Raw genomic sequence first — 27,148 nt, 5'->3', positions numbered from 1 at the left:
TATTGAGTGCAATCTCTCATTCCATGTGCTCAAGGTAGATCAATGGAAGTCAATGGTGAAAGCCATTGCAAATGTGGGCCCATGTGAAGGATGGACCGGCGTCTCCTATCATGACATGGGCATGAAGAGGCTTGTGGATGAGAGGGAGAGAATCGATAGATCTCTCAATTCGGTGCAGGCGGCATGATACAAGTATGGGTGTAGCATCCTCTCCGACGGATGGAGTGACCGGAAGAAGAGAGGCATCATCAACATACTTGTCTCTTGCCCTCTTGGCACATACTTTGTGCGGGCCGTGGATTCTGGAAAGGCGGGGAGGAAAACATCGGGTGCATTCATATATCACCATATCAAGCAAGCCATCATGGAGGTAAGTTTCAAATTGACTCAAGTCTTTAAAGTTTAGACTTTAGTATATGTGATATAATCATATGTGGCTATATCATGACTCAAGTCTCATTGTGACATGTAGGTCGGATCGGAGAACGTGGTGCAAGTCATCACCGACAACGCTTCAAATTGCCGTCGGATGGGGAAGTTGCTCGAGGAGGACTATCCCTCCATAGTATAGATGCCTTGTGCCTCCCATTGCATTGACCTGCTCATGGAGGATATGGGCAAGTTAGTGTGGATGAAGGAAGTAATGATCGAAGCTATCTCTATTGTCACCTTCTTCACCACAAAGGTGAAGGTGCTAGCCATGTTCCGCGAACATAGCAAGTTGGAATTGAAGAAGCCTTCATCTACACGCTTCGCCTACATGTGGCTCCTCTTGGAGCACCTCCACGATGTGAAATCCTCCCTTCGCCAAACAGTGGTCTCCGCAATGTGGAATGAGTGGGATGAACGAGAATCGACGGAGGCCAAAGCCATGCAACGGCTTTGCCTAAAGGAGGAGTTTTGGCAGTCTGTCCGCACTATTGTCATTGTGGTCACGCCCTTCTATAGGGTATTGCAAATGACCGACATGGAGGGAGCCACCATGGGCCTTCTCGTTCACTTCATGAGAGAGGCCATAGCAGAGTTGCGCGCTTCTCCTTCCATCGACGAGAAGCGTGATGGTATGTTGGCCATTGTGGAGAAGAGATGGAAGTGGATGCGAAGACCTATCCATGGTCTTGCTACTTTATTGCATCCGGCTTACAAATCACCCGCCCTCTTCACCAACGTGGAGCTACTTGAAGCCCGAGATGCTTACTTGCCCAAAGCATTGCCAGAGGATCGCCATGGGTAGTTCCTTGAGGAGCTCATAAGCTACAATGACCAAAGGGGAGGAGCCGCGTTTGCATCTACTACCTGTTGGAAGAGGGAAGCCCTTGTGAAGCCCCTCTTTTGGTGGGAGACATTTGGGTATGCGCTCTCAAGCCTCCAAAAGGTGGCTTTGAGAATCCTAGCTCAGGATTGCTCTTCGGGTGCATGTGAGAGGAACTGGAGTTCCTACTCACTTGTACACACGAAGTTACACAATCGCTTGAGCACGCAACAGTTAGAGCGGCTAGTGTATTGCCGCGCTAACTTGCGCATAGTGCGCGCAATGCAAAATATGGAATCGGTGAGACAGGTATAAGTTACAACTTATAACTTATAAGTTATAAGCATTCAAATTTCAAACTTCAATGTTTATTGAAATTTGAAACTAAATTCTAATACATTGCTTGTCACTTGATCATTGTACAATGTAGGTGAATGTGGATGCATTCAAGCTCACAAGGGCACTCTTGAGAGTGTAAACAAAGTGCAAGATGAGGAGGAGGAGAGGATCTATGCAAAGATCTATCGAGAGCTCGAGTCCTTTGATCGACGACCTACTCGCACTCGTCGTGGGCGTGGAGGTAGTGGCAGAGGAGTGCAAGTAGGAAGCCGTGGATGCACGGTTCGTGGTGCTTCCAGGGACATAGTGCATACCTATGTGCGGTGTGGTTTGGGTAGCTCCACACTCGCTCTTGCAGATGAGGATGCTCCCTTTGGCTTCTCACATGAGCTTAGAGAGCCCGAGTTCGATGATAAGGGCAACCTTCTTAGCGATGGCGACTTCAGCGAGGCCACTGATGTGCTCTCTTCTCATGAGGATGATTTCAGCGAGAGCTCTGATAGTGATGCCTTTGTCTAGTCTCTCCTTGGGCCTTGGCTCTAGCCTCTCTTTTTGTACTCGTGCCTAGCGCACATGATCGCATCACACCTCCATGCTTTATGTACTTTTGTTTGTCACTTCAAACTTGTTTTTAATGATATTTAGGTTTGAAACAACTTCTCTAGACTCTACCCTTCCAAATTGAAAATGTCTATGTTTGTAGGTGTTCTTTAATAAAAAAACCGTATTTTATTGTACGGTATCCCAAAATTTCATATCATATCGAAAATTCCCATACGGTATCATTTTCGTACCGTGACAACTATGGTAAGCCAGTATAGGCTGCAACGCATGCTTAGCCATCATAAGAGTGCCAGAAAAAGCTTGGGTTCCCGCATAGAAAATATGATATCCAGATAAGACCCCTTGTCTTCCAGCAAAACTGTGCTAATTATGTTCTTGCAAAAAAGCCTCGTTTATTTGCATCATAGAGGCCTTGTATATTGTAAGTGCATGCTGATTATGTTCCTACAAACATACTATATCCGGTTTCATTCTATACATATAGTCTCAAACCAATCTCCAAGTTCTTGGATTATTCAACCCCCGTACATTATATATCATAGATTTTATTGGCACATTCATTGTCAAAAGAAAGGGAGCAATTTCAAGTAAAAGCTATATCAATATTAGCTTGCATGATTTGCAATTTCATCATTCCACCCTTAAGCACATCAACCCACAACATCCCAACATCAATATTTGAATTTTGCAGAGGTGGATGGTTTATTTTGAGATGTAGATACAACTGACTCTATCTAAGTGCGTGACTCCAATGGCCCCGGTTTGACATTGATTACTTTTCTTGGATTCCGGGTCTCCCAGCCCTCCGCATCCAACACATTTTTGTCTCTTGCAGAAGTGTTTTTTCACACACACACATAGAGGAGGAGAGAGTTCTCTCTCTCTCTCTCTCTCTCTCTCTCTCTCTCTCTCTCTCTCTCTCTCTCTCTCTCTCTCTCTCTCTCTCTCTCTCTCTCTCTCTCTCACCGCTTCTTTCATTTGCACGCGACGGTCTACCGCCAAGCCACCTTGCGGTTCCATGCCCCAGAACGGTTGGTATGATGACGAATGTTGGGCCACACGCTCCCGTCTTAAGCATGAGGTACGGATTGGGCAAATCACGAAGTGCCAAGCGCAACGGATTTCTCAACGGCTCACCCAACGCGAGAAACAGGAGTTCTACGCTCAGAAAGAGGATGAGTTATACTGACTTTTCTTAGGACCAAATCGCAAAGAGGCATGGAGGAAACTCCGAGAACATCGCCCTCCCACACCTATCACCTGCCCGGACACATGGCACTCCTATGCACGCTCCCTCTATCATATCCCCCATCAGCCACCCCTACCCCCACCACCAGATCCCCGCCCCACCACCTCCACCTTCTTCACAAAGGGCATGGTCCTCAAGGCCATTCGTAGACTACGCAATGGGCGAGCCCAAGATCATGAGGGACTCACTGTTGAGTACATCCCGCATGCCCATGATACCCTAGCGCCCCTACTAGCCTACATGTTCAATAGAGCCGTTTGTGAAGGATTTCCACCCTCTTGGTCCACCAACACCATCACCCCCATCCTCAAAGCCGGAGATCCACTTGATCCTAATAACTATAGGACGATCATGATTGGCCACACACATTGGCCAAACTCTATGGATGAGTGCTAGAGGCGGAGCTCAGTTCATTTGCAGAGAGCCAGGGATGCAGAGCCTCAGGACCGGCTGGCTTTCGGAGGAGCTACTCTACCCTTGACCACATCTTCACCCTCCGTGCTATCATCGAGGAGGGTAGAGCACGACACTAGAGGATTTACTGCTGCTTTGTGGATTTCCACAAAGCTTTTGATATTGTACCCCGAGCCCGCCTCTTACACCATCTACAGGAGATCGGAGTCCCATCTGACATGGTTTGGAGCATCATCGCCCTCTATGAGTCCGTCACCGGACGAGTGAGAGCCCCAGGAGGTACATCACAGGAGATTTCCATCACTATTGGGGTGAAACAGGGCTGCCCTCTATCACCCACTCTTTTTGGCCTCTACATTGATGAGATCTCGAGCTTCATTGATGGATTAGGCGGGGCTGGTCCCACACTGGCAAGCATATTGATCCCCATACTACTTTATGCAGATGACATCGTCCTCCTCTCAGACTCAGCCGAAGGGCTTCAGAGACAGTTGGATGCCTTACATGACTTTTGCACTCAGCGGGACCTCTCTGTTAACCTTGGTAAAACCAAGGTAATGGTCTTCAATACCTCTCGCCCTGTCACATCCAGATTGAGCTTCACATATAGAGGGAATCCTGTGGAGATTGTCTCATCCTATGTCTACCTTGGTGTCACTTTCAGTGGCCCACGCTTTACCATGCTTCCCGCAGCACATGCTAGAGTGACGCAGGGATATGCAACCTTGAGCTTACTTGAGCGGGAGTGCTTCCAGGCACATTTCCAGGAGCCCAAGACGAAGGGCTGGCTTTTTGACACCCTCGTCACACCAGCCTTGATGTATGGAGCAGCTTTCTGGGGGCAGATTTATCCGATGAGGATTGGCAGCAAGTTGAGAGGCCCCAGGTCATGATGTTCTCCCGTATGATCTGCAACAAACCATCAGTCCCACACCAGATTATCCAGGCAGAGTTTGCTACAGCCCCGATGGTAGTGGAGGCACTCTTCCAGACAATCACATACCTCCATCGCATCAGTCACATGGATCCCCACAGGTACCTGAGGCTTGCCCTAGAGTCCTCCAGACAGCTAGCACTTGAGGGGCACTCTGGAGTATGGTATGCGCTAGTTCACTTGGTTCTTTGTATATGGGCTCTGCATGGACCGCCTAATCCCCCTCAGTACAGTTTGGACTCCCCTTTTCTCCGGCTGTCTCACGAGGATACCAACCGGGTTATCCGGTCCGATCTTCTTAGCCTCTACACACATTGCACATGGATCACACCCCCGAAGCTCCCCATGAAGATGCACTTTTACAGAGACCACTTCCTCACACTCACTGAGGATGGATTCATCCAGCAACCGGGCTACTTGAGTATTCACATGTCCCATGCCATGCGGATTGCGATTGGCCAGATACGGGTCACTTCCCACCGCCTCCGAGTGGAGACAGGTAGAGCTGAGCGCATCTTCAGAGTCGGGAAGCTCATACGGACACCCAAAGAGGAGAGGATCTGCCGACTATGCCACACACAGGTTGAGACGGAGGAGCATTACATATGCCGCTGCCCAGTATACTATGAGATCCGCGGGAGGTTTCACTGTCTATTTCGTGAGGGATTCGGTCCACTCTCCAGGATCATTGACTTCCAGGACCAGCGTTGCCTAGGCCTCTTCCTGCTTGAGCTCGGCAGACACAAGGACACCTTCTTGAGACACAGGCCCCAGCCACCCCACCCCCTCCCTCGGTAGCCAACCATCACCAGTTTCTTCCGGACCCAGGAGGTGGAGGACACTGACATAGTGGATCTTGTGGACCCTCCACAAGCTGCTCTGGACCTACCTCGCCCGAGAGGAGTTACCTCAGACCGAGCCTCTGCACTCCAACGTGCCCGACGCCCTCAGACCCCCTGCCGGCCACGATCACCTCATCAGCTCCAGATCCAGGACATGTTCCACCGCCATCGAGCTGCCTTTCCATGTGACATAACTAAGGGAGACCTCTTGGCCATACTCGTCAGCCCCATGCTTGACATTTTGGAGAGTGGTATACCATCTACTAGGAGCTGATGTTGCTCCCATGTTTTTATGTTCTTAGTATTCCATGATGAGTTTCCATGGACAGTTTTGTATCACCCCAGTGAGATAGCTATATTTATGTTTTCTTTTTGTTTTATTTTCCATTCCATGATGAGATATGCCATGGACATTATTGTATCACTTTGGTCTCATAGGCCCATTGGGTTTTTAGTAGACGCTTAATATATCTTTCTTTCTTTCTAGCTCTCTCTCTCTCTCTCTCTCAATGATCTCTCAAACAATTCGATAGAAACCATTTCGAAATTCCACTTACATAAGAAACATTTCGATCGAAAAGCTTTCATTCGAAAACAATGAATGTTAAATGGTGAACAGTCCTATATTCAAAGAATTCACGAATAACCTTAATAATTCACCTCCAAAAAAAAATGTTCGTATAATGCAACTTAGGCTACGACAAACATGTAAGCCTATTTTCATGTATCCCTACCTACAAATTTATGTACTTCTATTAAGCATGAAAAAACTTAAGGATGTTGTGGTTCCAAACTTACAGTGGAGCCAGTTCAGTCAGAGAGGAAAAATGTATTTGTATTCCACAATTTTGGCGGAACCCTACGTCTTGCCCCAATGGTGGCAAGAGGCTGAATAACATCAGCCCACATAATTGATGAAGAGTGGAAGTGGAAAGTTTGTATATCCTGAATGGCGGCAGTACATTGTGACATCCAAACCTGCCAAGTCGTAAGGTTCCAATAATCTCCCAATCCTTAACCATCCCTGTGTGAAGGGGCTTAAAGGCCGTCCTTGGAACCTCATCCAAGGAGATCATCAGAATTATACCTATGCTGGCATATAAAGCAAAATCATGAGGAGTGATCTCATTAAAACTTGTCGCCCAACTTCCACAAGGCATGCAATCATGCCCCATGTCGGATAGAATGGCTCCCTCCTGATAAGAGACAGAAACAAGCTCTATGGTTGTTATGGCCACTCCACTCATCCAAACTTCCACTGTTCAATTACAAGAGTGATGGCACATCTTGTCTATAGTTCGCGAAAGCTTAGTATCACTGACACCGTTTTCTTTTGGTATTTTCCAGTTCAGAAAGGTTTTGAAGAGCTGAGGATGCTTTTTTTTGTCCAGACTTGTGCTACTTGCAGACACTGTTGGTAAAGGTGGGGAAGGAAAACAGAAGCTCTTCAAGATGACTTACGAAGAAGGACTGAATATTTCAGATTTAGAGGTGCTGTGCTCTGCTGCTGACCAGCTTGGGCTTCCTGGATCAAGGGAATTCCTTGTATGTATTTTCTGTAAGATCCAACGGGCCTTTAATCTGCCCAGAAGGCTCACTTTGAAAGCCCCTTACTCTTTATGGATCTTTTGTACATGGATTCTTTTGATGGGATTGTGCACAGATGTCTGATCAAGGGAAGGAGGAGGTGATTGAGCAAGATAGAGCGGCAAAATCTGAGAGGAAAATCGATTCTGTTCCATTTTTCATTGTCGATGATCGCTACTCGTTTTCGGGAGCGCAGGTGAAATTTCTTAGCGTAATTGTTTGTTGAAAACTCTTAATTTGTATGGTTGGATATGTTCCAACCTTATGAAGGTAATGATGGGTATGCATGCATGCCGTGTGCGCGTGCACATGTACATACAGGCATAGCCATACATATTGCATGCTAGTATGTGCGTACTGTGTGTGCATGGATGCATGTATGTATGTATCATGATGAAGCCTCCATGTGAGGTATGCCATACATCAAGGAAAGTAAATTGCATGCAATTGATCTTTTTTCTGCAAAAGCTGTATGACATGCATTTAAGGATTCTGGCATTGCGGTTGAATGATGATGCAGGATGTTTCAACAATTGAGAAGGTTTTGCAGAAGGCAATGAGCCTCCAACTGCAGAAGACATCTTCCAGTTGATTTTGAGTTTTCAATCGGAAAGTGATAGTAGTGACTAGTTTTTACATATCATCGCCTTGGTTTGTTTTCGTCCAGCAGATGGGTGGATCAGTATTCCAACATGCAGGTTCTTTACATAAGCTTTTCATATTACCAAAAATAGTATCGTTAAAGCTACTAATATTCAATTAAGCTGCTTTGTTCACTTGTACCAAAAAACAAGATAACTAAGCCTCCAAATGTAAATGCTCAGACAAAGGCCTTGTTTAAAATGACATTTAGAGTGGTAATGTGTGTGTGTTGGGGTGTTTGTTTTTTTTTTGTGTGTGTGTGTGTGTGTTTTTTGGTGGGTTTTCACCTCGCAATGAAGTTTCCCACTGGTAATATAAGAATTACTATTTAAAAAAAAAAAGTGTGTTTTTTTGGGGGGAAGGGGGCGCAGGTTGGGAGAGGGGGTGTTTCATAAAGGTGATAGGATAGTGTTGCCTTTCATGTTGCAGCTTGCTTTCTCTGTGTATGCTGAGAGAGGGGGTGTTATATAAAGGTAATGGTGATAGGATAGTGATGCCTTCATGTTGCAGCTTGCTTTCTCTGTGCATGCGGTTAACGTGATTCTATGTTTGTTCCCACATAAACATGCTTGTATGTTTGTTCCCATGTTACGGTTTCTGAAATCAAGCTTAGTTTTGTTCAAGTATGTAGCATTGTGGTACACCATATCACCTAGTTTCACAAAAAAAATTAGCTCCACATCATGGTAGTGGGTGTGTCGTAATGTGCATAAATGTCGCTGAGCATGTTTTTTTCCCCTTCAAAGAATATTATCAGTTACATCCTCTCAAGACATGGCTTTGAATATCAAGTGCTCGACTCTCGTCGGTAGGAGCCAATAAATAATAGGAGCAACTCTAAATAGGAACCAATAAATACTACATGTGTTTATTTAGAAGCGCTTATTTTGAGGGTGTAGAAGGTTGGCCATAATTTTTCACACGACTTGGGATATTTCTTCTTATTAATAGATTGAATCATTAAATTTATCAAACCACAACTCAACCTTTATTCCATCCCTTCCAATAATGTGATGACCCCCATTAAGGTATTAAAGTGACTCGCACTCTAAGGATGCTCATGAATGAGTGCACAAAGCAGAAGCAAACAAGCACGAGAGTGTGCTGAGAGAGAGGGCAAGAGAGAGAGAGAGAGAGAGAGAGAGAGAGAGAGAGATATGAAGCAACTATGCTAAATATATTGAAGTGATACAGTCCCAAGCAAGAGACATGAAGAGTCTCATAAGTGAGAGAGCAAAAGGAAGACTAGACTATGGAAAAAGAGGGAGGCAAGCCCACCTATTTATAGGTAAGAAGGGTTGGCCGACTGGACACTTGAACCTGGCCGACTGGACGTGGGGCAGCTAGCTGATTGGGCATGAGATACCCGACTTGGGAAAAATGCCATAAAAATATACAAAAATAGAGTGGCCAGCCCACAACCAAGCCCACAACCAAGGCCATAAAAACGGGACCAAAAGGGGACTCCAATGATGAGCAAAATTTGGGGAGGAATGTGCTAACACTCCCTCTCAGCACCAGATGCTGAACATACTTTGAAAAGCCGAAGATGAGGAGCCAAGGAATCTTGAGAAACCAGCCTGGTGAACAAATCTGCTGCATTCTCCGTCGCTGAAGGATAATACTCCAAATGCAAATCTCTAGCAAGAATGCGTTCACAAACATGGTGATATTGTATCTCAGTGTGTTTCGTATAAGCATGAAACACAAGGTTATTGGCGATGGCGATGCAACTCTGATTGTCACACTAAAGAAGAGTAGATCCGGTAGGAGCAGTCAAGCTCCCCCAATAATCTCCGCAACCAAATCGTCTCACATGCAGCATAACAAACCGCACGATACTCCGCCTTTGTAGAGGAAAGCACCACAATAGGCTACTTTTTACTACTCCATGAAATGGCTCTAAACCCAAGTGAAAAAACACAACTGGTGGTCGAACATCGAGTATCTGGATCTCTAGCCCAATTTGAATCAGACCATCCAAGAAGAGTGCATCCTTGACCATAGAAGATGCCAAAATGCAGACTACCACGCAAGTACCAAAGAACTCTGAGAGCACATCACCAATGCTGCGGACGAGGTTTGGATGAGAAAGAACTCAATAAGCTGATTGCGAAACACACGTTCAATCGGGAGTAGGTCCACTAAACCAAACAATCAACGAGAACACGATATTGTCCCTGATCGATCCCTAGAGAAGCATCAAGAAGAGAAAGCTTCTCACTAGTATCCATAGGAGAAGATACTAGTTTGCTTCCAGTCATCTAAAATATGTCAAGTATCTTCTGTGTGTACTTTTGCTGAGAAGAAAATGCCCTTCGAGGTTTACCGAATCTCAAAGCCAAGAAAATAATGCAAAAGGCCAAGATTTGTCATTTCAAACTCTGTCTCCAAAGCATCCATGATTGAACGGATTCTCACAGAATAAGAACCTGTAAAGATGAGGTCATCAACATAGACCATAATGATAACAATCAACCCCCTCTCAAGGAGGATATAAAGGTTCGAATTTGCATGAGAATGGCACAGGCCGAGCTTCTGAAAGAGCTCATCAAGCTTGCTTCAGACCATATAAAGCTTTCTTCAACCGGTACACTTGATCCTGTTTGCACCTAATCTTGTTTGCCTGGAACAACAAATCCCGATGGCTAATCAACATAAACCTCTTGTGTAAGCTCTCCATTCAAGAAAGTCCACTTGACATCCATTTGGAATATGAGCCATCTATGATGTCCTACAAGAGCAAGAACAGTGCGAATGGTAGTCATTCGGGCCGTCGAAGCGAAGGTCTCATTGAAGTCAACTCCAAGGCGCTGAGCATAATCCTTGGCAACCAACCTCGCCTTGTGCTTGTCCAAGCTGCCATCAGCTCAGAACTTCGATTTGAAGATCCAGTGCATACCAATCACCTTACGTTGCAGTGGCCTAGGTAACAAAGTCCAAGTGCCATTCCGTTCAATAGCATCCAGCTCTGCCTACATAGCACGACGCCAAGGCTCATGTGAAAGAGCCTCGTCCACAGAAGTGGGATCAAAAGGACCATGAATGATATAGGACATAAGAGCGTAGTTAACAAACATGTTGCCCTCATGAATTTGTTTCCTTGAAACTCTCGAAGATCGCTTGAGAGAACCAGGCGAAGGAGCAGAAGGAAGCTCACATAACCTAGATCATTAACTGTCTGAAATACCATCCATATATTAGAAACATTGATATTCTATTTTTTGTACGATAGATTTTCACCTAATTATTTTAGTGTGGTTGTATAAAACCACTAGTGTATTTAAATTTATCCTTAGAGCTTGGGTTCTCTTGAGATGCTAATAGTGTTTTCCATTTACTGAAAGAGACAAGCTTATTTGTATAATGTCGAATTTATGATAGTATTGATAATACTATCTTTAAAATAGATCGTACTTGAAATGTTGTTAGTTTCTCATTTAACAGTGGATCTCCATTGATTATGTAAAAACTTATTATTCAAGAGCATCTTTACTATAATGTAATTCTAATGTCTTGTAATCTCTTCAATGACGATGTTAGGTCTTGTACATCTAGGATCAAATATAAGGAACACAATCAAGAAGAGACCAATTGTTTGCAAAAGCATTATAACTAATGATAGGCATCCTTAGAGGGATGTCAGGTGTCCATGTTGCTCATCCATCATAATGAGAGTCATACACATGAGTGCACTAGTGTCTGGACAATACAATATGAGCGGGAAGCATTGATATCCAAGACCCACTTGAAGGTGAACTACCTTTGTGATCCGATGTTGAGTGAATGAAGATGACGCTCCGTTTGGTCTGTGCTAAGAGCCTTTTTCAAGATGTCTGTACAATTCTTTGTTGTTGGGCATTAGACCATCTCGGCCTCCTTAAACGTGATGAACTTGCACATAAAGTGCTAATAAATCTAAATTTTGTTTGTTGAGAGTATTAAACACATTATTTTGAGCAATGGCCATGCAACTCTGGTTGTCACATTGTAGTGTTGTAGACTACTTCTCCACCACTCCCATATCTTGTAGAATCCTCCTTGACCATAATGCCTCACATGATGCAAAGCATGCAGCATTTAACTCAACCTCTGTTGTTGATGCGAGTCAACTGAGAGTTAATTCTTACTGATCCAAGAAATGTATCTTGAACCAAGAGAAAAACAATACCCTATTTTTGTTGAGCTGAATACCTTGTTGTTGATGAGAGTCAACTGTGAGTTAATTCTTACTGATCCAAGAAATGTATCTTGAACCAAGAGAAAAACAATACCCTGTTGTTGTTGAGCACTTAGGTGTCTGAATCACCCACCCAAATTTGAATCGAAAAAGTGACAGAGGGTCTTGCCTACTTTTACCTTGGATGTATCACAACGTTCGCATACCTACTTTTCAATGATTCTCAACAAGGCTTATCAGAGAATCTACTCAAAACACCAATAACAAAACAAAAGAAGATAAAGCTACCAACCAGCTTCATGTATAAAGTCTTATCCACAAGTTCTGAAGTGTCTTCAACGGACAACTTCAGATCAGCCTCCATTCGGGTACTAACTACCTTACATTCCGTCATGCCAAATGCCTTGAGTATCTCACTTGCATATTTTTATTGATCTAGCTTCTGTCAAAGCTGAGTCCCCAAACAATAATGTATGGGTCCAAGATTTCAATCTCTACACTAAGTATTTGTTGTGTCTGTGAGAAACACTTGCGTAGTCTATTGTCTCCGTGAGAAACACTTGCTTCCAATGATTCTTTCAAAGCTTGCTAGAAAACCTACTCAAAACACCAACCACAAGTATTACATAAGAAGATAAGACTAGCAACCAGTTTTCTATATAAGGTCTCGTCCACAAGTTTTTAAGTATCTTCAAAGAACAACTTATCAACCTCCATTTTGAGTATCTCACCTGCATATTTTGGGGTACCAACTACCTTGCAATCGGTCATCCCAAATGCCTTCAGTATCTCACCTGCATATATTTGCTGAGATATGAAAATTTTATCTGGCATATGATCAGTCATCATGCATGTGATGTAACATTAGTTGTCGCATTGCACACTTCTTCAAAGGTAACATATAGCTCTATTTCTGCAACATGACCAGATTCTTCTTGAGAGTGCTATTCTTGGCATCCGTCTCTTTTTTTTTCCTACATTCGTTGGCTATGTGCCCTTTCTTGCTACAATAAATGAATTTAATCTTTTTCTTTTAATCTTAAGAGCTAGAATTCTTACCATTAGCATGCACTTAATTTTAAGAGTTATAATTCTTAGCATTAGCATGCACCTAAGGTTGTACCCACATGCACACCTAGGTATGGACCACCACATAAGTTACGCTCATTCAAGAACCTAGTTAGTCACATTCATGATGGGAAATAACATGGAAGGGATCCACGTCTCCCAAGATAGAACATTGTAGATAGCCACACTTGTCCACTAAGACTAGCCACGTTGATAGATGGTATTCCTAGGAAAACTCCAACTCAAGGCGAGCAAGTTCCATGGGCTGTTTCTAATTTGACCGCATCATGGAGATCGGTTACATGTATAGAGATCTATATGCTTGGGGGTCTATGGCCTCTTTGGGTCTTATTTTGTTGTGGGTGGTCGCTTCGGGGTGTGCCCCCCTCTGTTTTTTGTTGCCATCCTCTCGTTTATCCTCTTTTTTCTTATGGATTTGGAAGAGCATATCATGGGTGAGAGGTTCATACTAGCACTTCCGCTTGCTACCATTGAAGTATCCTTCCATCTCAATCCCATCTAGGGTCTCTATCTTTAATGCACCTTGAGTTTGTGACTTAGTAGGGACCTTGACCTTTGTATTTAAGTTTCTGTTTGGTGTTCTTCAAGTGTACATCAGCACCATGGTTGTACATCAACACCATGTCTCCTACATCCATACACTTGTCCTTGAGTTTGTTGTCCAACCATTGCTTGCACCGTAGTTTTTTTAACCATCAATTCCATAATTGGATTATAGTCTTTTCTCACTAAGTTGCTCTAAGATAACTAACTCCTTGTGTGAGAGAGTTTCCCTTGAGGTTATGTGTGGCAATTCAGAGACTTGGAACACGATTAAGATAAGTTATAGCTTAAGCTTTGTAAGGGGAAAAAACCATGCACTCACCTAACTACTGAAACTTGCTCATCCATGAATCTATGCACCCCCAATTAGTTAATGAGTGATGGCAACTCTTAGATCACACGGATCTCATTCTTATATGTGGAAATGCCACTCTCTTCTTGTAGACAATGTGTCCAAGAATTGACATTTGAGTGAGTTTAATGAGATGCACTGGAGTCTTCATCTCTCAAAGACTACCCAAAAATGAGCAAGATGCTTCTTTGACTTAGAGTGTACACATAGGTTGTCAATGAATATCTCCAAGATCTTCTAAAGAAGATCCTTAAAGACTGTATACATCAAGTTTTGGAAGGTGGCATAGGCATTGGTCAAGCTAAATTGCATAACATGATATGCATATGTTCCCCATTCCATAGCAAATGGTATCTTGTATTGGTCAGCTGGGTCGATCTCATCACTTAGTTGTAGCTTGAGAAGCCATCCAAGAAGCTATAAGCTTCTGCTCCGGAAACTCTTTCCAACATATGGTCAGTGTAAGACAAGGGATAGTGATCGTGAACTGTGGCGGCATGAACCTTTTTGATGTGAACAAACACTCAAGTTTTCTTTTTGGAAATGATCACTATCAGCAACACCCACTCGGTGTGGTCGATGTTGTACACAAATCCCATATCAAGGAGCTTGTGAAGCTCTTCTTTGACCATTTGACCATACTTGGGATTTATGTGATAGACTCTCTGTTTTTGGATGGTGGAGAGGGGTATTGTGTTTCACCACTTTCAAAGGAATTCCCTTCATGTCACTGTATTTCTAAGCAAACATATCTTGGAATTCATTGAGCAAGGCTATCAATTCTCCTCCTTGCTCAGGAGTGAGGTCTTTGGTAATGAACCTAGTGAATAAATGTTATGCAAGTAATTAAGTGTTTTTATCTTTTTTTTAATGGATTTGCATGTTTCTAAGATACCAATTCAACAATGTATGAAAAATTATGAAATACATGAATAAAATTGACTATCCCACTCTAATGGAGCTCAATGCTTGTGTTTTTGGGGTGGAAACCACTCCTAATCATAATTGTTAAGCTATTCCTTGGCTCAAAGCAATGAAATCTAAGCCTCTTGGGCTCCAATTTCATGCAAATCATGAATGAACCATGGTTTTTCCCTTCCAATTAACAAAACTAGAATGCCCTAATGTATACAAACTTCAAATCAAAATCAAAATAAATAACTAAACACATCCAGCGACTCTAAAACCATATGTTTCTTGGAGTGTGACATCATAATCAACACTAGGCAATATTAGGTGATCCCAATAGCTTGAAATGGATGGATAAATGGAGCTGAGCCCTAGGCTAGTCCCCGGCACCGGTGCTGAATAATTTAAGTTAAGAGATTACCTTAATCTTGTCGAAGCATGCATCATTGGATCTTGCCTTCAAGCTGCAAATTAATCCAACTTTCCTATATGGGTGTGCTAACTCGTCCGTCACGTCCTCACTCCATTATCACACTAGAATTCTCCTTTGCCAATGGGGTGAAGGGGTGAAGGGAGATATTTCTACACTTGGATGGAGGCAAAAAGAGTTGGTCCTTCATGATGGTTCTCTCTCACAAAAGAAGGTAGGGGGAGAAGAAGCTAATGGAAGGGGGAAACATGCAAGAAAACCTATTCAAGCAAGCATCCATTTTTTACGAACTCAAGGTGTACCTCAACCCAAGCCTTTTGAACAAACTCAAGGTGTACCTCAACCCTATTTTAGAGAAAGAGAGAATGAAAGGAAGGTAAAGGCTAAATTAGAGCCTAAAGCAAGTAGTTGAGTACAAACCACTTGTTTCACCTAAGCGCATCCTAGACCTTATTCCATAATAGCCAATCATAGAACCTGGGAGGAAACCTCAAAGTATGCCAAAAGCCTTGACCAAATCTATAACCATTCTCAAGAGGCTACAAAAAGAGCCAATTCTAGAGCCTCTCCCTCTAGAACTAATTCACCTAGACTCCACATTGCTAGATATACAGTGAAGCCTCGAGGACTCAATGGGAGGTAAAAGTTGGCCTTCCATGGATCATCGTAACATTTCCTCTCAGGTGATTGGCAAGGATTTCATCTCGTCCCCTTCTAAGCACCACCACCTAAGGAAGGTGTTGAAAAAGAATTTGCTCAATGCTCTACCACTGTGTTGTTTACTGCTGCAAGCGATGGGATGTAATCTATTTTGTAAGTTTACCTATATGAGGACTAGTCATTGTGGTGAGCACTCCAACACTGTGCAAGTCCCATTTTAGACACTAGATAGTAAACAAATATGGGTAGATGTGGTTAGGAGATGTCTTATGTAGAGTTAGCTAAGTAGGATTCATGTTTGTGTGGGCTATGTGACTACATTAGTGAGTGTTGGTGGATAACAAATTGAGGAAACATTGTTCTCGAACTACATGTTAGATGGTGTCAAATGTCCATGGGAGCTATGTGGAGTCCCTATGGAATGTTATAGTATAATGTAGTCCCAATCAGATGATATGGTCAGTTGGTCATTTTTGACCAAGTCATGGGTAGGCCAACTTATGTCCATCATCGAGTTTATTGTGTTCAAGAACTCTTGTAAGCAATACATCCTCTATCAAGAGTCTAACTATATCACCATTAAAGCTACAAACATGAGCCTAGCATTGTTTTTCATTAGATTTAAATCTGCATCTTTATGTGACCCTCGCAGGTACAATAAAAGAATGTATCATCCTCGAAAGTGGATGGATTATGTTCATTGATTGCTTAGTTAGTTGGTGGTGAAGAATCGTGACACTCCAACTCCCCCTCATAATGCTTACCATACCGTTGATGATGAATGACATCTTGAATGAGGACATCCTAAACCCTTCATCTAATTACACACCATCATTTAAGGTAACCCCTAACATGCAACACACCTCTCCTTGATGTGCTCCCCAACCCATAATAGAGATCAAAAACCTTACCGATAGAGACGAAGACCACCCCCTAAACATCAACTTTAATGGACCTTGCAGGACTAAGAAGGAGTGGGGTATACCCAAAAGTACTTTGGCTAGCCAAGGTAGGTAATGACGCTAAAACAAAGACCTAGCAACCACCATTTGGTCTATACCCTACCTATGAGCATAACTTTGCTACATGTAAATGGGTTATACTCTTAACCCAAGCCCCATTATTGGATCTAGTCAAGGTGTTAGAATATCAAGGTTTCTATGAGGGAAACCCCTCCGTAATGGGTCCCAAAAACCTCACTATTTGTAGCAGAACCCCCTAATATAAAAAGAGTCAAGCGATGGCTCTAGTACACAATGTCACCCCAGTATAGGCAACACTTTGATGGATCCTAAGAAAGCTACTGGAAACTCAAGGCTTCTATTAAGGGAACCCCTACATTTGGGTTCTAAGGTTAATCATGCCCCATGTCTCTATAAATACACCCCCAAACATCAAATCCAAGCTGGTTTAGAGACCCAAAGCCATGCCTCCAATGCCATCCCCAAAAATTGAGTAGGAGTGGAAAGAGCAATGATGATTTCACCCTCAACTCATGTATCAATAACACCAATGAAGCAATTGGACGATGTCGTGGATGTTTCACCAAGTCCATGTGCAATGGTCGCCCGTACCCAAGTCAAACCAAATCAAAGAAGAGCCACCCTTGGTGCCAAGCCCCCTAAAGAGGTGCATACACACTCCCTTAGCACTGTAAAGCAACCCCAAGTCTCAAAGGGATCATCACAGTCCCACAACATTTCTATGTGCCATGTTGTAACATCAACTTGCCTACTGGAAGGCCAAAATCATCCAAGCTTTTATCATGGGTGGACAAGTGGTTCTTCCCCTTTGCTCATTGAGCCCACATAGTAAGATGTAACCTTTAAACGCCTGTTGTACATATGTAACAAAATACCCCCAAGCAAGTGTATTAAATACATCTACTATGAATGATTTTAAAAACCTAAAAATAAAAATAAAACTAACAATTTAAAAAAAAACTAAAAATGCATGCACACACACACACACTGACACATGCACACATTGAACACACACCCACACATGCACACACTTGACTCACACGCATGCATGTGTTTGTTTACACACAAAACACACACCCGCACGTGCATACACTTTTACTTGTACACATGCACACACATAAAACACATCCACCCATATCTGCACAATTGCTACACACATTTGCATGCATGTACACATTTGGATTGTGTATACACATGCAAGCACACACACATACACTGCACACCTTTCCCCCTTAATTTTTCCTGCTCTTTTCATTTCGTAAAATTTTTATCCCTCACCTTTGTAAGCCTTTTTTAATTGATTAATTATATAAAAATCCCCTTAAAGTCTTTTATTAGTTATATATAAGAATACTTTTGTGTGGCCACGTGGCTACGCCCAGGAGACGAGAGCCACACACCTTGCTCCTCCCATGTAGATGATGATGATGACCCATTAATTAGCCCACGCCACCCCCATCTCATGCACTAGCGACATGCTCATTCGCACAAGCCGTGTCGCCCCTTGCCGCTCATCTGCAATAGCCGTGTCGCCCATTTGCACAGCTCATGTTGCCCCTTGCCGCCCATCTCGCACTGCCACTTTCTGCCCTCTGTGTTTGTCGCTCCTATAGACTTGGATGCGCATAAATTATTATTTTGGAAGGTATTCACAATTTTGAATAAGCTTTGTAAATACGTGCAATACTGTGCATGCCTCTTTTATTTATTTTTACAAATTTAGACTTGAAAGCCAAACTTTGGGAAACATTTAAACTTTTATATTTTGTAAAGCGTGAAATTTTTTTTAGTTTTTTATCCTAGCCTCAAGTAATTTATATTGACAGAACTCTCTATTTTGGGCAAACGAGAGAGTCGTGCAAAGAAAAGCACACTTTTTGTATTTTTGTAGGCTATGGCCTGTTATTGGAATGAAAAGTACAAAAATATTGATATGTAGGGATAGGCCACACACATGAGGGGTGAAGATCACACCTATTGATAGTGTCGTGTAGAGCTAAGTATTTTTATGTGTTATTTTCAAGCTTGGTTTATGTTGAAATTATTGCAATTATTTTAGATTGAATGATTGATTTATTCGTATGCTTGAGAAATTGATTCCACGATTACCTAAATGGAGATTCTTGTGTCAGTGGTATCAGAGCAAGAACCAAGTCGGTTTGTGGAAGAAATTGAAGGAAGGAAGGAAAATTTGAAGGTTTAATTCAAAGTCTTAAAGACTAAGGGTGTTTTCAATCCTTGGGTATTAACTAAAAGGCAAAGAATGGTGGAAAACCACTTTCTTTTCCCAAACCGATTTTTCAAATCAAGCTTCTTGGATGTGAAAAGCAAGCAAAGAAGTCTTCAAAACCACCTTCCAAACTTCGATCACATAGATGTTTTGGACACTTGGACATCTACATAAAGCAACTGCCACAACATTTTCCTTGCATAATTGATATTGGATCATGGGTTGGAAACTTTGTATAAATGAAGCCCATTTGATATGTCGATCAGATATCGAAGGTTGGGTCAATAAATGTCTAATGCTCTGTTGGTCTGCTTTGGTCAAATCCCATTAAGTGATGTTTCCAAAGTCTCATAGCATGTACAACAACATCTAATTCCTTATCATATATACTATGATTTCTTTTCATTGGTCTAAGCTTGTGACTCTGTTAGGCAATGGGTTGACCATCTTGCATGAGAATAGCACCAAAACCTTGCCCACTTGCATTAGTAACTACTAGTCTAGTCAAAGTGTCTAGCTTTCTTAAGAAGTTTGGTTAATGGATGTGCAATATATGTAAAGTTAGAAAAGAACTTCCTATAGTAGCTACATAAGCCAAGAAAAGATCAAAAAGCATGAATATCACGTGATTCAGGCCAAGTAACAATGCTTTTGATTTTCTTAGGGTCCACTCAAATACCATCAATAGATACAATATGTCCTAAGTATTCAATTTTGAGCCAAGTAACAATGCATTAGTAGATACAATATATCTTAAGTATTCAATTTTTTCTTGAAAAAAACTTCTCTTATCAAGATTTACATAGAGTTGATTCTCTCAAAGAAGTGAGAACACTTGTTTCAAATGATGTTGGTGCTCACGATAATTCTTATTGAAAACTAATATATCATCAAAAAAACACTAAAATAAAACACTATGTATCATTCTACTGAAGGTAGCCGGAGCATTAGTCAAACCTAATGACATAATAAAAAAACTCATAGTGGCCAATTTGGGTTTTAAAGGCAATCTTGAAAATGTGTCCTTCTTCCATATGGATCTAATAGTAACTAGATTTGAGATCAATTTCGCTTAAGACTTGTGCTCCCTTGATCTTGTCTAGCAAATCAGCCACTCACGGTATCAGATATGTTCTTCACAATCATATTGTTTATAGCATGATAATCGATACACATAATATGTCCCATTTTTCCTTTTTACGAGAAGAACTTGAGCACCAAATGGAGAACTACTAGGTTTGATCAATTCGTTTTCTAGTAACTCTTCTACATGCCTCTCAATCTCTTTCTACTCAAGAACTTTACATGGCAGAGAGTAGGGATTATCTTAATTTTATGATCTTCTAGATAGAACTTAGGTATAGCAAGAGGTAGCTCATCCATAAAGTCATCAAAGAACTTAGAAATACAAGGATCATGAGACACATTTGGTTTAGAGGCAACTTCAGCACTAAGCTAATTGAAAAGAACAAACTCCTTCTTTCTTATAACTCTCTTAGCTTGGGTATGAGTCAAGTGAGGACCTAATTCACCCTTTATCTAACTCTTAAGATAAATTTCTTTATCGTCTTATATTAATGTGATGTATGCCTGCACATTTTCTTTCTCCACTTGGTGTAGAGAATCCCATTGTTGAGATGAGCTTTAGCCTTATATTATGAAGAAAGAAAATGTTTTTCAAAAGCTTTTGAAATTCCTTCCATGTACTAGGTCAATGCTTGCCTTGTTTAATCACATTCCACTATTAAGTAGTACTTTCAAAAAAATGATTGTAAGCACATTTAACCTTGTCCTTTTTTTTAGGATTTTTTGTTTAAAAATGATCATCTAGCTGGCTGAGCACACAAGCACCTTTCCTCTCATCATAATTTTAAAAAGTAAATGCCTTTCGGGTAATTTGTGAGTCTTTTCAATAACTCTAGGCACGTAATGTAGCCTCTATAGTGCATTGAATGTGATCACTTTCCTCTTCATCAAGATCGAGAAAATTATGTTGTGCTTAGAACGTTTGATACAACATTCCAAATCGTGCCTATAATCACACTCAATTGTTATTCGAATTTGAAGTGCATCAATTCTCTCTTGCATTGTGGGTAGTGCAAGTAAATCATCCATTTTATGCAAGCAGATAAATAAATAAAGAAAGTGTAGTAAATAATGTATACAAAATAAAGAAAGTGTAGTAAATAATGTATACAAAATAAAGAAAGTGCAATAAGTAATTTACAAATAAATAAATAAAGAACACAAATTCAACATAGCTCACTATTTCCAAAACGATTGAAATTTGTGTTGAAGATGAACAAACACTTTGTATTAAGGTTGAACTCAAGTCTTGCTTCACACAACTTTTTTCAATAAAGACCATATAGGTTTGAGAGTCTTAAGCATAGGTTAAAATATGGTCACAATTTATTTCTTCACTTCGCCCGTTACTTGAAAATTGAAATTTTTCTCCAAAAAGCTAAATTAAATTTTTTTCATTTTTTTATTTATTTAGTACATTTTCTAGATTTTTAAGGATAATTTTAGGTCCTTTCAGCTTAAAATAAGCCAAAAATGCTTTTTTGGGCTCAAAACCATTACTAGTAGTTCTCTATAATTTTAAAATTCTTGAAAATGTTTATGAACTCCTTGCATGACTCCCAAAAAATTTCCAACATGTTATTTGACCACCAAAAGCCTTGAAATATAAGTGTTTTTAGATTTTCCCACAAATCGAATCTGTTTGATGAATTTGTAAGACTTTAGTTGCATTTCGAGTGAGGTACGTGACTCTATTAAAAAACTCAAGAACAATATGTCAAGAAAGTAAACCAAAAATGTAAAGATACAGCTTTTGACATAGATGATTATGTAGTTTTGAGAATTGAGAAACATAGACGTAAAAGTGTTAAGAAATTCCTAGCTGTCAAACTCGCACTAAGATTTTATAGACCTTTTAAGGTGATTCACAAGATTAATGATGTTTCTTATAGAGAGTGGAATTGTTTTCTCATTTTCAGATTCATAATTTAGTTTGCTTAAACCTTTTAGGAGATCACTTTCCACTCATCCTAGTTATGAGAATCCACGTCTTATTAAGAGAATCCTAGTTATGAGAATCCACCTCTTATTAAGAGTGAGAAAGAATTTTTTATTCTAGATACTATCATTGATCAATAGATTGCATCTACCCATAGTGGCAATCAATATATACTATCATTGATCAATAGATTGCATCTACCCATAGTGGCAATCAATATATCAACTATTTGTTGGCTTTCAAAAATCATCCTCGTGAAGATGCCAGATGGATGAAAAACATTTTTGTACCTTCCTTGAAATCCTTTGTTCTTTTCAACATAGCCGCAATTTAGAACAATTGCAAACTCAAGTAAAAGAAAATGTTATGAGAATTTATTTTAAGCCCTCTTAAAAATAGGATTCTACTCTCTTAGATAATTTAGAGACGCCTGGATAGTCTTTGCATCATTCCAGATTATTTTAATACCGTGGTTGGGTGATGCTATTATAAGTATTAGTATCTTTAGTACACATTGACGTACGTTTGGAACCTCCATTGTTTGTTACAGTTGGTTTGTATGATAGGGTGATTCTTAGAGTACTTACATCTAATGAACATGTGTGTGGAATATGTATTAGCTTTACCAAATTATTTGTTAGATATTTTATGGGTGAAAAGGACTTGGAAGATTGAGGTGGATGTGCATAAATTATTATTTTAGAAGACATTTACAATTTTGAACAAGCTTTGTAAATATGTGTAAGCTTATGCACACCTCTTTATTTATTTTTACAAGCTTAGACTTTGGAAAATAATTAACTTTTTATATTTTATAAATCGTGAAAAGCTTTTATCCTAGCCTCAAGTAATTGATATTGATAAAACTCTCTACTTTGGGAAAAAGCGAGTGTCGTGTAAAGAAAAGCACACTTTTTGTGCTTTTTAGGTTATGGCCTATTATTGGAATACAAGTACATAAATACTCATGTGTGGGGATAGGCCACATACATGAGATGGGAATTTTGCACCCATCGATAGTGTCGTGCAGAACTAAGTATTTTAATGTGTTATTTTCAAGCTTGGTTCTACAATTGCTTTATACTGAATGGTTGATTAATTCATATACTTGAGAATATTGATTTCACAATTACTTGGATGTAGATTCATGTGTTAAAATAACCTTCATCTGGAACTTCCATCTTGAACATCATACAATGGTGGTATCCAAAAGCATATACAAGGCAAAAACATGCTTCATCTTAAACTTCTAAATCTTCTTTAGTAGTTGTTGAACTTTCCATTAGCACCATCCAAAAAGTTACCCATTTGAGTCCCACAACCTCACAACAAGGTGTCCACAAAGTTTACCAATCCCATGTGTGGACCGCCATGGGAATAACAATCCACATAAGCGGTATTGTGCCAAATTTATCTAAGCCAGAGGTCTTTACATGATCTAGCCTCCTAGGCCAACATCACATGTGGACACAAGGAAGCAACTATTCACCCATGGCTACTCCTATAATGGGTGCAATACATACATCAGCTAGTGGATGCCCAAACATTACAAGATGAGGGTGAAGCATTGAAATTCAACAAACAATGCTTGACGTACATATGACACCACAAACAAGAATCGAATACCACATCCGCATATGGATCTATTGTTGCTTTTCTTGTTGCTCTACTTTGGTGCCCTTATATATTTAAAGCATGTGACACATTTCCATCTTGCCTCGTGGCTATCTTTTCACGTGATTGAATTACAAGTTGTAGATTGTATGCAAGCACAAGCAACGGGTCTAACCCTTCACATGAAGGGTCCTTCTATAGAAAATCGAGGATTGTGTGTTAGTAAAGTTTTTTTTGACCCTGAGGTCAAACCTTACTAACACTCAATTAATTAATTGAATTTTTTTCCCTCATTGTGGGCCCCTATTCGCTTCCTACTAAAATGATTACTAACTCTAATACGGTTTGTATTGTATATTAAGACAAACCTTAGTCCCCCAGGCCTGGCTATGGCTTGCAGCGCCCTCCTCCTCCTCCTCCTCCTCCTCCTCTCGCCATCTGCTCCACGGCCGCCCCCTGCGTCACCTCCTCCTCGTTGTCTTGCCATCTGCTCCACGACCGCCCCCTCCGTCACCTCCTCCTCCTCCTCCTCCTCCTCCTCGCCATCTGCTCCATAGCCACCCCCTCTGTCTTCTCCTCCTCTCTCTCGTCCTCGCCATCTATTAGGCCGCACCGTCCCATCCTTGTCCTCGCCAACTGGTTGGCCGCCCCCTTCGTCTCCTCCCTCTCCCTACAAGTCGTCGAGCCCCGGATTTATTCGGTTGAGTCGTCGTCGAGAAGCAAAGCAGAACATCCAAAAGATTTGTTCCTAAAAATAGAATACGCTTTTCAACCTTAAAATTTTCCTAATTTCCTAAGGTCAAACAAAGCAAGATTTTAAGACAACAAAATTATTTATTTCAAACAAAGCAAGATTTTAAGACAACAAAATTATTTATTTCAAAAAACCATTTTGGGTGCATATATATTATGTAATATCAATTTGAAGCTTCGAGGTAATTGTAGTATAAAATGAACCCGTCTTCCAAAGTGCTCTGAGCCCTCTCTGAAAGGCCCATTGTCGATTGCGGTCGTGAGGGGCCGGGACCCTCGTATCCTCCAGGATTCTAGTAGAAGCTTACGCACGCGGTCCAACCGTATCTCATGTCCGCCAACTGCCTGACTGCGTAGCGAGTCGACTCCCAGCCGGTGCCCCTTCGGGAGCCAGTTAGTGCCACAAGCGTGCCCACTGCCGTGCTAAGCAAAGTGGTGGGGTACTCGAGAGCCATCACAATCCCACTCCACTATAGACCGGCCACTGTGCACTGAAGATTGCACACACAAATCTTGATCATCCATTTTTAAAGTAAACTAGGACAAGTAAACTACGTCGGTGCACCACTAACTAATATAATGGATTGACACCACTTGGTTCCATTGTTTGAAGATATAGTATAGTGGTAAGGTGTTTCCATTGGAAACCCAAGGTCTCGAGCCCAAATCGTCTTTTGCACATAACATCTTGCTCCAAATTTTTATAAGTCCCAAACCCAAAGTCACCCTCATCCCATGATGTAGTTTACTTGTTCAAGTTTACTTACTATGATCGCTTGGGTCTTTTCTTAATTGGGAGTAGTGACATGATGTCACATTATAACCTTATTATATTTTTGAGAATCGAGTCTAAGGTATCATTTGAAAATAAGCAATACAAGTGCATATAACCATGCTCTTAACAAACCACTCCCCTCCTCTCTCTCTCTCTCTCTCTCTAAGTATATATTCATTTATTTGAATTTTGTAAATAATGTAGGTCATGGGTCGTCCTAAGAAAGATAGCAATCAAAATTAAACTTACACTCTAAGCTTGGTGTATAGCAAACATGTGGCAACTCAAGTGCATCTAGTAATAATGTCAATATTGAAGGCAATGATAAAAGTGAGTATAAGAAGACATACAAGCACACAGTTTTACCAATTGGGAGATTGTAAATTGAATGGTCTCATCCATGAATAGGTGAAGATGGAAAAGAAAGGGTTAAGTTAGTGTATGCAAGAAAGTTAGATGAAAACATTTTTTTCCCATGAAGGTAGTACAACAAGCTTTTCCTTTTTCTAGATCATCAAACGAATGCAAGCAAGCTATTTTGAAGTAAAATGTTTGAAAAACCAAACCTTAAAAATCGTTGAGAAACCTATTGACTGGTGAGAGAGATATAATTATTAAGTGTGCAACAAATAATGTATCATGTTGTAAAGTATGGAGGCTTTTGAAGATGAATGTACATTTCGCATGTATGTTCAAACCCCACACATGCCCCTCACTATTTAGAAGTACTCTCTTATATAAAACCTGAAGCTAGCAAACAATTTCTTGAAGTTACATATAGGTTATATGGGAGGAGGTTGAAGGAAGAAATTAATGCAAGCCTTGTTGGTTGAGAGCAAGGATAGGAGATCTAAGAAGTATATAATTTTTCTTTTCTAACAAATAGTGGAAAATGAAAATGCCCAACAAAATTTGTGAAATTAATAGGCGTGGAAGTTGGAAAAGCATGTACATTGTTTAAAGGGGCAAAACAAGTTTTGGATAGAACGCTTCATAAATTGGTAGGGTTGCCCCAAATGGTGCATCCGCTATGGCGGGTATCAATACAGAGTCTGTCACTAAGCTAATAGGGGAGATTGGACATCTTGTTGGGCTACATTGTGTAGCCCACAAGGAAGCACTTGCAATCAAAAACACATTTGATTAAGTTTGCATACTTTAGATTTGTGGATCTATTTGCTATTAAAGAGTGAGTGAATGGTCGAGAGATTCGTGTCTCATAAGAGAACAGAAGAGAAAACTGATGGACATATTCTTGGAAAGGCATCAAGTCGAAGTCATGAGAAGGTTATTTGTGTTTGTATAAAGCTTATTATTAAAAGCTTATGTCCTGATGTTAACTAGCTATTGTTATGTGCAGGTTAGTTAGTTTAACTATTGTTATGTGTAGGTTAGTGAAAACTATGCCAGTTTTGCTCACTAGTTGGAAGCAGAAGCATCAAACTATGTATAAAAAACCCTTGATCTTTCAACTTCGTTTTGGTATTCTCTTATTGGCAGAATGTAAAAAATTCCAAGAAAATAATGTACAGCCATTATAACCTATTGTTGTCTTCTCTAGAACAATCTCATCTTGACATCAAGTCAACACCAAGATTATTACGTGAAGGCACATCATTACATTACTGATAATTAGAAGAGGAGGTTACCTTCCTAAATTTAGACGAAGCATGTCACCTCCCCACCACATGTTTGTGGGAAATCTTCTTCAAGATGATTGTGTAGATGGTGCACAAAGTAGTCTGTGTTGGGCAAGCATTAATGTGGGTGCAAGATGGTAAG

The 27,148-nt window shown here is 40.9% G+C and overlaps 2 protein-coding genes across 6 annotated transcripts in view; both read left to right on the top strand.

The window, feature by feature from the left end:
- Positions 1–8,042, top strand: part of LOC147632217 (uncharacterized) — a 56,905-nt gene extending 48,863 nt beyond the window's left edge. For 2 of the 5 annotated variants that reach the window (XM_086808875.1, XM_086808877.1), the window contains exons 5-7: positions 6,986–7,139; positions 7,258–7,377; positions 7,702–8,042. In XM_086808875.1, the coding sequence (XP_086665001.1) occupies positions 6,986–7,139; positions 7,258–7,377; positions 7,702–7,773 (346 nt within the window). In that variant the 3' untranslated portion in view covers positions 7,774–8,042. The remainder of the gene's footprint in view (positions 1–6,985; positions 7,140–7,257; positions 7,378–7,701) is intronic. The other 3 variants (XM_086808880.1, XM_086808879.1, XM_086808878.1) reach the window with 3 other exon arrangements.
- Positions 519–1,234, top strand: LOC147632218 (uncharacterized). The gene has a single exon (XM_086808938.1). It carries the CDS (start codon positions 572–574, stop codon positions 1,232–1,234), a length of 663 nt encoding a protein of 220 aa, XP_086665064.1. The 5' UTR covers positions 519–571.
- Positions 8,043–27,148: the final 19,106 nt, after the last annotated feature.

Source organism: Cibotium barometz, chromosome 14 (assembly GCF_041138505.1).
Source record: "Cibotium barometz isolate CiBa-2024 chromosome 14, ASM4113850v1, whole genome shotgun sequence".
Classification (NCBI taxonomy): domain Eukaryota; kingdom Viridiplantae; phylum Streptophyta; class Polypodiopsida; order Cyatheales; family Cibotiaceae; genus Cibotium; species Cibotium barometz.
Note: the sequence above shows the minus strand (reverse complement) of the source record. Positions and strands in the feature narration are given on the sequence as shown.

Bases quoted from the DNA above. Each gene is read 5' to 3' on its own strand.
- LOC147632218 (XM_086808938.1), top strand. From the start codon at position 572: ATGCCTTGTGCCTCCCATTGCATTGACCTGCTCATGGAGGATATGGGC.